This window comes from Globicephala melas, chromosome 18, assembly GCF_963455315.2.
Source record: "Globicephala melas chromosome 18, mGloMel1.2, whole genome shotgun sequence".
NCBI classification, from domain to species: Eukaryota; Metazoa; Chordata; class Mammalia; order Artiodactyla; family Delphinidae; genus Globicephala; species Globicephala melas.
In genome coordinates this window covers 8,616,590-8,633,019 of record NC_083331.1, presented here as the reverse complement: position 1 = coordinate 8,633,019, position 16,430 = coordinate 8,616,590, and the positions used below count along the sequence as shown (strand labels likewise).

General features: G+C 36.8%; 1 protein-coding gene across 4 annotated transcripts in view; it reads right to left on the bottom strand.

Moving 5' to 3' along the window:
• The window catches only part of BRCA2 (BRCA2 DNA repair associated), a 53,095-nt gene extending 39,456 nt beyond the window's left edge, over positions 1 to 13,639 (bottom strand). For all 4 annotated transcript variants that reach the window (XM_030882534.2, XM_030882535.2, XM_060287958.1 and 1 more), the window contains exons 1-9: positions 13,573 to 13,639; positions 10,775 to 11,020; positions 5,398 to 5,506; positions 4,703 to 4,752; positions 4,570 to 4,610; positions 4,250 to 4,361; positions 3,417 to 3,466; positions 3,043 to 3,154; positions 1,126 to 2,241 (exon numbers count right to left, since the gene is read on the bottom strand). In XM_030882534.2, the coding sequence (XP_030738394.1) occupies positions 1,126 to 2,241; positions 3,043 to 3,154; positions 3,417 to 3,466; positions 4,250 to 4,361; positions 4,570 to 4,610; positions 4,703 to 4,752; positions 5,398 to 5,506; positions 10,775 to 11,020; positions 13,573 to 13,639 (1,903 nt within the window). The remainder of the gene's footprint in view (positions 1 to 1,125; positions 2,242 to 3,042; positions 3,155 to 3,416; positions 3,467 to 4,249; positions 4,362 to 4,569; positions 4,611 to 4,702; positions 4,753 to 5,397; positions 5,507 to 10,774; positions 11,021 to 13,572) is intronic.
• Positions 13,640 to 16,430: the final 2,791 nt, after the last annotated feature.

The window sequence follows — 16,430 nt, the reverse complement described above, 5'->3', positions numbered from 1 at the left end:
CTAATATTGATGTAATAGGAGTTAGAAAAGCAAGGCAAAGAAAAGGAATTAGAAAACTAACCATTTCCTTTGGTTAATTCAGTCTTTCACATTGAAAAAAAAAAAAAAAACCCAAAATGAACTTTTTAAAAAAGGTTCTTCACATGAAAGGCCTGAAAGACTACCCAATGTCAGGCAAATGGGTTAAACTGCTCTGTTTCGTTAATTTTATTGACCCTCTGAATTTCCTACTAACAAGTCAAAATTGTTAATCTCATTTCATTTAATCACTAACCACTACTACATATTAGCTGTTTCATTGGTTTTATCTCTGGTATATACAATATCAAACATTTTTCTCTGGAAATTAACCTAAATCTCAAAGTGTTCTCTACTCCAGTTCCACCAAACCTATTGTTCACTGAGATACTACCACCCACTCAAATCTTCACACAGGGAGATAAAATCACCTTTTTAACATACAATATAGTTACTGGTAAATAAACTGTTGCTCAAATAAAAAATGAGTTTCATTGTGCACATTCCTGACACCCAGAGATATAGTAATAACTCTAAGCAATCTCTAAATATTGAAAAAAACTATGTAATAACAACAAAAAAGTCACTATTTTATGACTGCCTTACATTAAACTTAGCTGGCAGTTAGCTTTTTTCTATTTTTTACATGCTTTAAAGAAAATACATATTAAATAGCACAACATATTTATAGAATTGTCCAACTTGCATATAATACTGAAAATTAAAGCAGAAATTAAGTAGCCAAGCTCTTGATGTTTATGAATCACATGCTCTGTCTCAAGAGTTATGATTATATATATACTATGCAAATTAATCCAACAAGTTTGAATGAAATGATTCTGAACATTGGTAATCAAAGGCCTAAACAACAATGCCTGATACTGAATATAAAATACAGATTTAAAAAAAACGCCAAAGCACTACAGAAGAAAAAACTGCAGAATGAAAGCAGAAAGTGTTTTTGAAAAAGGTTGAAGAAAGAGATTCACATATTCAAATAAGAAACTTGTCACCATCCATAAAACTAGACACACTATTCACACACACACACACACACACACACACACACACACATACACACACACACACACACACACACAGAGGTACCTGAATCAACATTTGTAAATGTATGTGGTGCTTCCAAAGGCTTTGCTTCAAATTGGACTGAAGAGTTAGTTAGTTCTGATTCTTGGTCTTTCTGCATTTTCAGTCCTTGATAAGATGTTTCATCACATATAGCATAAATGAACTTTTTTGTTTTCTTTTTCAAACTGGATATCAAACCTGCGTTCTTCAAAGCTACAGAAGTATGTTTGGTAGTGGCTGGCCAGCTGCCATTATCAACTGAACTTGTATGTAAAGAATCCTCTTTCTGTGAGCAAACAGTCTGTACTTCCGATCCACTTTTAGAGGCTTCTGGTTCTTTTTTAAAGTTTGCATCGGTCATATTGCTTGAGAAATCTGCTCTGAAAGTCTTTTCAGGTGATTCTCTTATCCTGAATACAGACTTCTTGATACCCTGAAGTGGAGAAGCTATTAGAGAAGAATCAGATAGTGCTTGCTTTCCCACAACAGTGGAATCTTCACGAGACTCAAGACACTGCCCTTCATCTCTCTTTTTTACCACTGTTTCCTCATTTAATATCTTCGCTGTTTTTGATATGCTTGAAATATGCAGCAAAGAATTTTCTAAAGTAATGAAGTTGGTACGTTCTTTCTCTGTACCTATGATGTCTTCTGAATTATTTTGGTCAGAAGAAGAAATATGCAGTAGGGATGTTTTCTCCATCTGGGTTCCATTTAGACCCGAGAGGGTTAGGTGAGACCATTCAGAGGCTGAAGATGGTACAATTTCCCTGGAGATTTTGTCAGTTCCATTCCCAGGGGGTTTCTGATTTATTACATTTGAATCTAATGGATCACTGTCATTTGGCTCCATTTCGGGTACAAACGAATGTTTATTTTCTGTCATTTGTATTTTAGCTTCTTCATATTCATCAGTTTTTGTTTCATTGAAAATATTTTTCCTAGTCTTGCCAGTTTTTATTTTTTGGAGATTTCTTGTTTTATATTTAGAAACACATACTGGAAAACTATCTTCTTCAGAGATATTTGCAACTGTTTCACATACTTCATCTTCTAGGACGTATGGCATTGACTTTTCAAAATGGTCTTTGCTGCTATTTACTTTACCAAATGAATCCTCTAACATTTTCTCCAATCCTGTTAAAATATAAAGCAGAAGCATTATTAATAACATTTTATAACACAACCATATAATTTATACTATTCTCAAACCTTTTTCATAGAAATAGTATACACTGAATAACACATAATTTAGCATTTAAAGGGTTGTCCTGAGTACTAGGTATTTTTTGGGTAGGGAGGCACCAACCTTGCCCTGTTCTTCTGGTCAAGACTGATTCCAGTGTATTCAAAGCCTTTTATTCATACTCAATCCCTAATAACCTTTCTTTACCAGCTCTACACAACTGAAACTCACTCAATTTTACTATATATACACAATTTAATATTCTAAGATTTATCAAACTAGAAGTTCCAAATTTTGTGGCCCTACAACCGGCAATAAAGTCTCATTTTATACATACATACACACACACACAGATATACAATCCTATACATTTATACAGATATACACAAATACTAAGAATATGCAATATTCCAATGACCTGATTAGGTAACTTTAGGTATATCTGCAACCATACTTACTTTCTAATTAGAAAATAAGGTTTTCACATTTAGTTAATCATTAAGTCTTAATCTGCATCTCTGTGAGTTTTGAGTTATGGGTTTTCTTTTGTTTTTGTGTCACAACAGCATCTTTGAATAGTATTGTCCTAGTATGATGTTTAAACATTTTCATCTAAATCAAGTTAGTTTCTATTCTCAATACCTTCAGTAATCATGAAAGGAGAAGCAATGTGTTTTCTTTTCAAGAAAATAGGAGCAATATTTCAATGATGTCAGTTGAAAACAGTAGTTCAATTAAACAGAAGGACTTACCATGAGTTTTAGCTTCTGTTTGATTTTTGTTTTCACTGTCTGGCCCAGAAGGGATAAACGTAATATTTTTCTTCAGACTTTCATCATGGTTAGAAGAATAGCTTTTCGAAATCTGCAAAAGTTATGTTTTTAAATCACTAGTATAAAAACTCTCACTATGCTATAGTATATTCAACTTATTCTTAAACAGAGAGACAGCAAAGTTTCATAGTAAGTCAAAGAAAATCACATATAGAAACAGGTTTAGAGACTTCCTCAAAGGCTTAGATAAATCATAAATTAGAGAACGAAAAATGGAAGATAAATAATTTTTCAAGGCATTCTGAAATTATATGCAATTGCAACAGCATAATCAATTTGTCATATTTACTTACAGCAGTACTATCATTAGGAAATACAGTTGCAGATGCTTCTTCATCTCTGACTGTAAGAAAAAAAGTTCAATTTACCTATACTGTATCATATGTCGTACATTAAAGTTCATGTAAAACTTATGTATTTTTTGGTCAGACATCAAAAGAAACATGCACTATTGGATTAAATGACACATTTGAAACAAAATTAATTGATCGAAGTATAGTAATTATAGAAAGGTCAATCAACACAGTGGGTAAGCTGTGCTCACAATTCCTTAGTACCACTGATAAAGTGGTAAGAAACTATGGTTTGCTGATCCTGACTTGAAGGTAATAGTGTCCACAAGGTAATACTTGAAGGTAATACGGTCCACAAAGGCTTGGAAAATCAGATGAAGCTGTGAGGTCATGACTTAAAAGCAAAAGCTTGTAGACTTTAGTATTTTTTCAGATAACAATATAGTTGAAAGGCATATCATACGTTAAACACTTCTAACTTTCCAACATGCTTTACCTATATTATTTCATCTCAGCAAGAAAAGAAGAAAATTAAATGCCCAGCTAAAGAGGAATCAACATGGAATGTATTTTTCCTAGAATAAAAAAAAAAATCCTGGTTTGTGTATAAATTAATTTGATTCCTCTAAAATATCATTTAATGCACTTGAGATTTATTTCAATCTACCCTAAACACAATAAAATTATTCTGAACTACCAACACACCTATCAAAAACAGTATTATCTAATCTGATTACTATCTAATCATCTTTTCATATTTTTCTTTGGACAGAAGCATTACAGATGATAATTTATCAACATCATCTTATATAATACATATTTGCTAGTATTACCTATGAGCACAGTAGAACTAAGTGTTGGTGGTGTGGCCAAAGAACTTGACCAAGACATATCAGGATCTACCTCGGCTCCTAAACTTTCGGAAATACGTTTTGGTGTCTGACCCTGAAAATAAAGAAAATAGTTTATTTCACAGAAGTGCACTGCTAATTAAGAATATTTTTTCATTCACTTATTTTTTTCATTTTTCGTTTACTGAATGCCTATGTGAATCAATCTCAAGTACAGACCTGTAAATCTGAGGGCAAACTTATGACACTGCTCTCAAATTCTCAATTACTACATAGTAAAATAAACTAGGCAGAATATTTACCTTCATGAGCTTTGGTGTATGAAATAAACTTCCACATATCACTGGGGATAAAACAAGGGACAAAATTACTAATCTTTATTTTTATTAAAATTTAGAGTATTTGAAAAATAAAAAGCCTTGTTTTTAATCATACCTGACTTTTCTCTTTGTGGTGTTACATGTGTACATCGTAGAATAATAGGACTAAAACAAAACAAAACAAATCCCTCAGATTATTTCAAAAGAGAACAAAAATAGCAAAAAGAAACAAAATACTAATCGTATTTTAAAAAAGGACTCTCAGTCATATCAATTATTAGAATTATACTAGTTTGTAATATTTTTAGATTACTTTTTAAAAAGTAAATATCTCATGAAGAATTAAGTAACCACTAACTTATGTTTAAAATCCCCATTGAAAGTAATGTATAAAGTACTCACAAATTTTAGATGTTAGGAATTGTATATTTTGAATTTAAAAATTATATAAAGTGACTCTATAACAGCATCATATTCTCTCCAAAGATTCAAAGTACATAAATTATTTTAAACAGGATATTTCAAAGGCATTGCTTTTCATCAATAATATTTTTGTTACTTAAAAATTCCATGGATACACAGGAAAATAGTGAATTCAATGTTATAAGAAAAACAAAGTAAATGTTTGTAATGTAAAAATTATTGTATTGAAGGACTCAATCTAAAAGGAAATTATTTTAAAATAGAAGATCCTCTACCAGGCTCTACAGCAAAATATTACCATGAAAATTAGATGCATCTGTATATAACAAACATCACATGTAGGAAAACGTTTCATTTAAATATTTTAATATAATGACTTCATCATACCTTTCACTAAGAGAAGAATTTGGAGGTGGGCTGGTAACATCATTTACTTGATTCATTTTCACCTTCATCGTGCAACAACTTTTATGTTTACCACTAGCAATGTCCTTTCCTGAAACAGTGCAATAATTCAGTGAGGATGTGTATGTTGTAGATTGTGAATTTTTATTCTCTGGAAGTATTTAAAAACAGAAAGCCTCATCTACATTGGGAAAGAGAATACATGGGGAATTCAGTCTGAACTGGTTTCTCAGTTTGCTCACTCCTCTCAAAAAGGGATGTCTCAAAGGATGTCTGCCCCCATTCAACAACCATGTGACGCATACAACAAGCCCAAGACAGTTTGAGTAATACAATTCAAGACAGAGCTTTAACCACAGGGAGTTCATAGTATAGTAGGGAAAACTGTTTGAAATGTACACAAGTGGAATACAAAATAAATGTGGCATGACTTGTCATTCAGTTACACACAGTACTATGGTATCTTGACAGGTGAGAGTAAAGGAAAAGACATTTACTGAAAACATACCAAAGTACAAAGCCTGACCATATGACTCTTCTGCTGAAAACCTCTCAATATCTTGTTTTCAAGATTGAGTTCAAACTCCATAACAAAACTCCCTAGTAACAAGGCCTTTCACAATCTGATTTAATTTTTACAATGACATTCTTTCACAACCTAATTTTAGCCATGTCCATCCACGTGCATATTCTGCAAGGATGTTCTCTTTCACTCTAGGCCTTTGTACAAACTGTTTCTTTCTACCTCTTTTTATTTCTCTTGACCTAGATTCTCTTTCAGGTTTCCATTTTGAAAGTTCCTCCTCCAGAAATCTTTACTGGTCCCTAAGGTGAGACTGACCACCCCTCTGATGTGTTCCCCACAGAGTAGTTTATCGTACACTGTTCCTGTTTCCCCTATTAGACTGTGTGCTCCTTGAAGTAGAGGACTTGTTTTACTTATCACTGTATCCTTAGAAACTACAATAATGCCTGATACATTATAGACACTCCACAAATACTGGCTGAATGAATTAGCAATGATAAGAAAAGTGGGTTGTAGAGAGTGACACATAATACTTGTGTCTGTTCCTACTGAACACATCTACTTTCTAAGACAATAATGTTTCTAAAGCTATATGTGGCTCTATCAAATCCAATTTATAGTTTTTCAATATTCCTATTTTCTGTATCACAAATTTGGCACTTGAGGCGCTTACTATTACTCTTTAAAAATTGCTTTTAAAAGTAATTGCTTTATAGCAAGAAACTAACACAACACTGTAAAGCAACTATACGCAATAAAAATTAATAATAAAAAACAAAAATAATCGCTTTAATTGTTCCTATAATCTCTAACTTAGAGAAGTTTTGGGGAAAATAAGCTGCATTAGTGTTACTGAAACAAAGAAAAGACCAAGCTGAAAACTATTTGTAGCAGCCTACCCAAACACTGTGTTATATTCTCCTTTCTCAAGAAACAGGCAATACACATAAGCCAAATGTACGTGTAAATTGCAAACCCTTCTTCAACAAGATATCCAATCTCCTTCTCTAAGAGACTTTTAGTTAAAGATACTGAAAAGTAACTAAACCTATTTTGAAATTTCACCTTTTCCCCTTTCTTTGTTTTAAGAAAGATTAAGGATCTTTCTTAAAATAAAGTCCTAATCAGAACAAACAAAAACATGGACTTAAAAAAGAAGGCAAACAATGAGATACCACTACACACCCGTTAGAATGGTGTATTTAGATTAGAACCTAAAATATAGACAACACCAAATGCTGATGAGGATGTGGAGTGAGAGAAGCTCTCATTCACTGTGGATGGGAATGCAAGATGGTGTGGCCACTTTGGAGGACAGTTTGCAGTTCTTACAAAACTAAACATACTTCTAGGATGAGATTCAGCAATTGTACTCCTAGCTGTTTACCCAAATGAATTGAAAACTCAGGTCCACACAAAATCCTGCACATGAATGTTTATAGCAGCTTTATTCATCATTGCTGAAACTTGGAAGCAACCAAGGTGTCCTTCAATAGGTAAATGGATAAACAAACTGGTACATCCACATAAAAGAGCATTATTCAATGATAAAAAGAAATGAGCTATCAAGCCACGAAAAGACATGGAGGAGCCTTACATTGCTAAGTGAAGGAAGCAACTATATGACATTCTGGAAAAGACAAAACTATAGACAGTAAAAAGATCAGTGGTTGCCAGGGGTTTAGGGGGAAGGAAGGAAGGGTGAATAGGTGGAGCACAGGGGATTTTCAGGGCAGTGAAACTATTCTGTATGATGCTGTAATGGTGGGTACATGACATTGCACGTTTGCCAAAATCCACAGAACTGTACAAAGAATGAACCCTAGTGTAAACACAGGACTTTAGTTAATAATAAAGTATTGATATTGGCTCAGCAATAAAAAGAAGTGCAAAAGAATAGAAACTGTAAGAAATGAAAAGTAAATAAATAAATGAACCAGGCAGAATGAAGTTCATACCCCAATAAATATTTCCCAAATAACTTGAGGAGCTCATAAATAAGACGAACGATGGTTAAGATAAACTCATGGAATCTTATGCAAGAGGAAAGACTGCTGAGAAGAAACAGCACACTGCCTCATGGAATTTAATGGATAATTTAAAAATAATATATTAGATGTTAGAACTGAACTAAGTACGTTTAAAAACAGTTTAAGTCCTACTCTTACATTTCAATACTCAATTTAAAGTAAACTTAAAAGCAAAAGGTCTCAAAAGGTCTCAAGTCAACAGAATTATTTATGCAACCTTAAAAAAGCTAAGTCCTCTGCCGTGAGTCCACAGTGACCTTATTAATTCATTCCTATCCTTCCTTGGTTATAGAAAGACCAATCCCAGCAGGTTACAATTAGACAATAAACCGCCAACTCTAGGTATGTCTTTCAAGATTCAGTAGATTCAGTATAAACTGGTTTACAGAGCTTTTCCTGACCAACTAAGACAGATGGCTGTTACCTTTACTATATCTATAACATCATACTTTATACATGCTCCTATTATAACATATACCAACCAGTATATTTATATATTTTCTCCCCTACATGACTGAGTTCCAGAAGTCAAAAGCCATCTTATTCATGTTTGTATCCTTAATGCCAAGCAAGCTGCCAGGCAAAAAGCAAGCATGGAATATTTGTTGAATGGATGATTCCCTTTTCTGTGTCCTCTTCTACGTTTCATTTGTTAAATATTCCCTAAGGTTCTATCCTAGGCCTCATCATAATCAATTTTCTCACCATATCTGATGACTTCCTCACTTTCCAAACAGATAGTTGATTCCTATAGCTTTCTCTCCCACCTGTATTCTTTCTTTAGTTTCAGTCTTGTATTCCCAAAAGCTCTCAGGACATCTCCACCTTCACATCCCAATACTTTCTCAAACTGCAATCCAAACCTCAACCTACTTTTTTTTCATCCTTTCAAACCTTTTCCCTCTCAAACCTGCTTTTCCCCCAGTGCTTACAATTTCTACAAATGCCACCACTACATTCTTAGTCCTGCCCTACACCTGTGATTTGATCCTTTCTTTTGAATTTTCCATATCTAGGCTATTGCAGGGTCCTGTAGTTTCTGCCTCCTATATCCACTTTCACTACCATTACTCTAATTCAGGTACCTGCTCCCATCACCTGGACCACTATGTGTCTCCTAATTGATCTCCCTGCCTGCAGTCTTCTCTTCCTATAAGAATCACCCAATTAGTTTAAAATGTACATTCATGACCACCATTCCCAGAGATTCTAATTTAATAGATTCAGAAAAGTGCCTGGAATCTTCCTTTTCAATCAGCACTTCAGGAGAGTCTAATGGTCCATGCCTCACGTTTTGAAAAACACATCTCCAAAGACTGCTGCCAGATTTTTAGGCTTTCTAAGCAAAATAAACATTAATTTATTCTACAAATACTTACTGAATACTCACTACGTATGCCATTAGGTATCCAATAATGTTTAAGAAAATCTTTGCTCATTACCTACATCCCCTTTTATATGTGCATTTTCTAATACCATGAGTTTCCTATTTCATAGCACTAATCAGAGGATAATCGCTTATGTTAAGTCTCCTTCACTGGAAGCTAAAGGAGTGCAAGAGGCAATACTTCCCAGAAGCAGAGAAATAAGTCAAGATCTGAAAGATGAGTGTCAGTTAGCTAGACAAAGCATAAGAAGTAAGTAAGAACTGGGCAGAGGTAACAGTGTAAAGAGCCACAGAGCATGGTGGTTTCAGAAAGAAATTCAGTACAAATGAATGGAAAATTGAGGGTGGGTGGGAGGGGAATTATGGCAGGATGAGGCAAGAGTTAATGAGAGAACAGATTATAAAGGACCTTGTAAATCATATTAAGGAGTCTGGATTTTATCATGAGGGCAAAGGGAGGTAATCAAAGGTTTGAAGCAGGAAGTAGCATGATTAAATTTGCATGTGACTTCTCTGCTCAACAACCTATCAAATAAATTCAATTTCTTTAGCCTGGCATTCAATGTCTGCCTCTAATCTGCTTTTTTTAGCCTTAGGCTGTTTATTGGTCCCTTTCAAACACGCAACACTCCAAACAGTCTGAATTCCTTGCTATTAACTTCACAAACTACATATTCTTCCTCATGTTTTTCCCTCTGCCTAGAACACGCTCACTCTACTCCATCTTCAAATTTCTGAATCTCATCTATTCTTCAAGGTTTAATTCAACTGAATATTCCCTAATTGCCCTCAGTATTATTTATGCTTTCTTTCTTCTTAACTCTCATTATACTTTTTGTTCTTTTGGCATGTACCACATTCAACCCTAAACTGTACTTAATCTGTGTACTGTTAATTCCTCTTACTAGAGAGTAATACTCCAAAGAAAGGAAGAGTATGTTACTTAAATCAAGCAGGTAATAAATATTTAAATGAATATATCATCTTATTACATGATAAGTTGCAAACATCTGGCACACAGGCCTGAGAAAGTGCTACCGAATCAAAAGACACTTATAGCAACTGTTAAAAAGAATCTGTCCTCTGTGATAGCCTGCAGAAATACAGTTTAGTTTAACATCAAAACAAGCCCTAGGTTTTTTTGTATAGGAATGACATAATTTAGCAAATCTCAGTGGGCAGGATATATTAATCAAAGGAAGGAGGAAAAGAAACATTTATCAAGGACCTACATTATTTTATTTAATCCAAACCTTGGTAGTATTTTCACATTTCCACTTTTCAGGTGGGGAAAGTGTGGCCAGAGGTTGAGCTGACCAACATGACATAGGTAACAACAGAGCTGGGATTTTTAACAGTAATTTGTCTGAATTACTAGTTCATGTTTTTTCTAGTCAACCACATCATATTACTTACCTGAATCTAATCTGAATTTATCTAATTCATTTAAAGGAGATTGGTACAGTGGCAGAGTTAGACCTCGCTCTTTGAATATTATTGGAGTTGAAGCCAACTGATGATAAGGTTTCCTCTGTGGTGTTTTAAATGGGTTTGTTTCATAACTGCTGATTTTATATTCTGATTCTTCCAAAGGTTCAGAATTATAGGGTGGAGCTTCTGAAGAAAGTTCTTCAAACCAATTAAGGCTTATTGGTCCTAAATCTGTAAGAAAAATTAAAATCCCACCTGGGTTTTAATCAGTGACACAATAAAATCCATGAGCCAGTAAAGATTACAATTGCTTGAGATTTTGACTGTGGATTACTTTTAAGGAATACTAATTAAACAGGATCATTAATCTGTTCTCTTATCAATCTGTAGTAAGGTATAACAAAAGTTTACAAAACTTACAAGGAGATTATTACCTATATTAGCTCTTCTAAAGTTTTCTTTCATATTCACGACTCAGAAACAAAAATCATCCATAGTAAGAACGCATTCCACAGATACAATTAAAGTAATTATCAATACTACATAAGTGGCTGTGATAAATCTATAGGTACAAGAGACATGCAGACTCACAAATTGAATGGAATAGATTCTCTGTTAAAGAGAAAGACAAAATTTCTCCTGTGATCTATCCTTAAAGTAGTGGTTCTCTAAGTGTGGTCTGTGGACCACTTGAGGCGAAGGTCACTAAGACCATTTCAATAGGTCCATAAGGTCAAAACTATTTTCATAATAATATTAGCCATCATTTGCCTTTTTCCCAACATTGACATTTACACCACTGGTGGGTAAAACTGATGACAGCTTTGCCTGAGTCAAGGCAGTGGCCACAAACTGCACTAGGAGTCACTGTATTCTTCGTCACCATGCACTTGTAAAAACACAAAAACAAAAACAAAAAAGCGGGACTTCCCTGGCGGTCCAGTGGTTAAAACTCCATGCTCCTAATGCGGGGGCACGGGTTCCATTCCTGGTCGGGGAACTAAGATCCCACATGCCGCGTGGTGCGGCCAAAGAAACAAAAAGCAAGTTTAACTTAAAGTGTCCTTAACTAGGCAGCAAAAGTTAGTTTTATTAAAGCCTAACCCTTGGGCACATGTTTTTAATATTCTCCGTGACAAAAATGGAAGCATTCATAAAGCATTTCTGCATATTTAAGCACAAGAGTTGTTTAGAAAAAGCACTCGTGATGAGTTGTGAGCTGAATTAGCACTTTTCATGGAAAGCCATTTTCACAAGAAAGAACGACTAAGTTATTCTGAGTTTGGTGATTTGGTAGACATTTTCTCGAAAATGAATGAAGTGGGCCTGTTACTGCAGGGAAAACAACAGTTTGTTGCCAATGGTAATATGTGAGCTTTCAAATGAGAATTAGAATTTTGTTAAAAACTCTATCAGCCTCTGTGAGCTTGATGTCTTCCCAATCTTAAAAGACTCTTCTGATGAGATCAGTGAGGTAACCAATGTGATTTTTATTTATTTTATTTTATTTATTTATCTTTTGGCTGCATTGGGTCTTCATTGCTGCGCGTTGGGCTTTCTCTAGTTGCGGCGAGCAGGGGCTACTCTTCGTTGCGGTGCAAGGGCTTCTCATTGCGGTGGCTTCTCTTGTTGCGGAACCCGGGCTCTAGGTGCATGGGCTTCAGTAGTTGAGGCTCATTCGCTCAGTAGTTGTGGGGTCGTGGGCTCTAGAGCACAGGCTCAGTAGTGTGACACACGGGCTTAGTTACTCTGCAGCATGTGGGATCTTCCGGGACCAGGGCTCAAACCCGTGTCCCCTGCATTGCCAGAAGGATTCTTAACCACTGCATCACCAGGGAAGCCCTCCAATGTGATTTTTTAATAATGTCTAATGCAATGTGTCAATATATGGAATATCATTAATATTTTTCAAATAATCCACGCATGATGTTACAACATGGATAAAAGATTTATTCAAGGTACAAGAAAGACTAATTGAATTTAATGTAAGAAGAGTATGAAAAATTCATTACATGGTTTCGGATTCCACATTGCAACTTTTAAGAAACTACCACTTGTCTTAAGTTTTCGAGTAGTACCAAAGAAAAATAGCCACAGTTAAGTGAAGACTACTAAAATACTTCTTTTTCTAATTACATTGCTGTGTGAGGTTGGGTTTTCTTCATGTACTTCTATCAAAACAACATATTGTAACAGATTAAATGCAGAAATGAGTATGAGAATCCAGCTATCTTCTATTGAGCCAGATAGTAAAGAGAACTGCAAAATTTTAAAATAATGTCACTCTTCTCACATTTTTCTTGTAAAATAGTTATTTTTCATAAACATGTTATTCATGTTAATATGCAATGGGTTTATTTTTATTAATTAAATTAATATTTTTTTAAGTTCTTAGTTTTAATCTCTAATGTGGTAACCTACATAAACAAAGGCTCTTGGTCCTCAATCATTTTAAGAGTGTAAGGAGAACTGAGACCAAAAAGTTTGACAACTTCTGCTATAACGTTACCAGTGCTTCTGATTTGCTAGAAGTTCTCTGCTTTAAAAACAATTCTGCTAATCAAGGGGTCAGTCTCCTCTTTATCCACTACAGGTTCTATATTTATCATTTGTTTAACCGTAAATGATTATTTTCCTGATTTATGACTCTATAAAGCACAGTTTATAGTGTAAACAAAAACATGAAGTACTGAATTTTTTTCAGCAAGCATGCATAATTACACATTTTTCTGAAAACATTTTTCTCAATGTAAACGATCAATTTATATAAAATCTGTCAATACCTGCTTTGTTGCATCGCGTCTTAAAAATTTCAAAAAACGTTGGCCTCTCTTTGCATCCAATCGGCATTTTTATCTACAATATTATTCCAACGTTTGGTAACGGAGTCTGCAAAAGAGAACACCAAAATACACTTCACAGGGATGCAGTCTTTCTTAAGTGACTCTGAGGTAAAAGCGGAAGCGGCTAAACCTGCCTAAAGTTACAATGCTTATTTACCTCGGTCCCACTCGGGAAAAGAATCGAACTCACAGCGATGAAAAGAGCATTGTATATCTGTGCCGTCCAATAGAGTAGCCATTGGCCACATTCAGCATTTGAAATGTGGCAAGTCTGACTCAAGAACAGAATTTTTAATATTATTTACTCTTTATTAAATTAACTAGTCACGTGTGGCTAGTGGCTGCGCAGTTAGCGAGGGCTATTAGATCAACACCGTTTGACAATTCCCAATCAGTAAATCTTCGTTAACACACCAGTTACCCGGGGACTAAGTGAGGCAGATACAGTGGGCCACAGGCCCTAGGACATTTTCCAAGATAGCAATATTCCGTGAAAGTAACTTCATCGTGATTCCAATTAAGGAAACTTCAGCTTGAGACGTCTGGGACAAGCGGCGTCCAAAGCTGGGCAATGGAGTCCCGGGGAAGGGGCGCCCTCGAGCCCCGAGGAGCGGGTCCCTTCTCCCCGTCGGTGCGGGGTGGGCAGGGACCAGTGAGGGCCCGAGGCCCGGCTCCCACCCGGGCACCGGAGGCACTCCCCGCCGCCCGTCTCCACCCCTGCGAATACTAACCGCCTTCAGAGGTGCAGCTGTTTTTGTCCAGAGTAGGCTGACAAAACGTGCGCCGGCACTCACATCAGAAATCTGACCCCGCAGGCTCCGTTTCGCCGCGACCCACCGACCCAGACAACACACACGGCGCGGAGCCGTAACAGTCCCACCTCCGCCCAGCGGTTTCAGACTCTCACTCCAAAAGCCCGCTCACGGGATACGTCACGCGATGACGCCATGACGCTGCACGCAGCGCGCGCGCGCCACCCGGAAGTCAGACTCGGGCCGCGTCTCCGCCGCCTCTAGTTGTGGCCGAAGCGAATACTTGTTTGGCTGCCTGACAGTCACTTCCGAGCCGCTAAAGAGGGAGCTGAGGTGTCCGTTCTCTTCTCCTAAGCCTTCAGACTACTAGGCCGCGCTGCTTGGAGGCACCACGCCCTATGTATACTCGCCGCCTCCTCCCCCTTCGCTCCATGTCACGTTTGGGTGGTCCCCCTCGAATGCGGCCTGGGGTCTGTGAAAAGTCCCTGTTTGGTCCTAAAAGCGGGCGTCCCCCAAAGTGGGCAGACGTTAGAAAACCCCAGAGTGGTCCGTGGCTGTGGATAACTCCCTTCCCGGCTGAGTGCGCCCTAAGGAGTGGAAGAGGCCGAGATTTGAAGCCAGAGGACGTTGGGTCTAGTCCGCGTGTTGCTCTTAGGCAGCAGTATTTCAAAACCTCTGAGCCTGTTTCCCTGCTTGAAAAATTGTGAAACCCACCTCAGGCCTCCTGCAGTGTTAGGCACTTCCCTCTGCAGGCTTCCGTAGTATCCCTGACATTCCTAGGGTACCAAACAACTGTTTTGTGCCTAACTTCCCCTCCAAACTGCCCTGAAAGACAGCAGTCTCATCATTCACGGGGTCTGTGATATGCCTAGCACAAGGCTTTATTCAGGTTTATTGTAGTACCTAGGAAGCCTTCAGCTAGATTCTGGAGGTGAGAAGGGCTCATGGACCTTGCTGCTTTCCGAAGGCTCTTGAGCAGTGAACAGTGGAAGCAACCGTGGATTTGAAAAAGAGTGGCCTCTACTTGGTACCTGAGGTGTCATTTTAGTTTGATCGTAATCCTTTGCTGTAGTAGGAAGCCTTACCAATACAGATAGATACCAAAGCTTATGATCATCTAGGCCTAAATAGCAAAGAAACATGGGCCTGGGATCCTTACCCAATAACAGCTAACACTTAATGAACATCTATGAGTTATTCTGCTTTATAAAGGATATCACGTTTAATCTTACAATAATCCTATAAATTGGTTAGTATTGTCAGATGGGGAATCTGAGTTATCTAGTTAAGTAAGTTGAGTGATAAGCAAGGCCCAGGTTTCAGTTCAAATCTGTGTAACTTCAGATACTTAACTATCCTGTGATTGTCTGCATTTAACCTCTAAATCTGAACAATTTGCTGCTTTTCACCTTTTTTGGGGGGCGGGTCCACTAGAGTAGACTATTGAGAACTGTTGGTATGTCATACAACCCTCTGAAATATACTTTTTCACTATATACCCTGTTCCTCCCCCTCCCCCCCCTCCCCACACTCTGCCCATAACTTTATGCTCCTTGCTCCTGTAGTACCAGGTTTTTTACGTTCTTTAGCTCTGCCATAATATACTTTCTTCCTTATACTCACTCTTATAGTGTGGCAGCTCAAATAATTTACTGCTCGTATTGGATGTACAGTATCTTTTAAAACAGGGTCTCTAAAATGGTAAGTCACTGTGGGAATAGTGAATTCATGAATTGCTAATTAAAACGTGTGTGAATAAGAAGGTAAATGAAAAACAGCTTTGAAAAAAGATTCAGGAGCAGTGAATTGAAGAGACAGAAAAAAGCAATTAGGGATGAGGTGGCAATTAGACCTCAGTAGGTAGGGAGATCCCCTTCCCTCCTGCAATTAGGGTAATAGGAAGCAGCACCCATCAGAATCAGAAATAAATGGAGAAGCTTGGGAAGAACCTGAACCAACCTGATCTGGAGAAAGAGGGAGCGGATGAAGGTGGAAGGCAAAACAAGGACACAAACAAACTGCCCCAGGATATTACGCTGCGCCTGG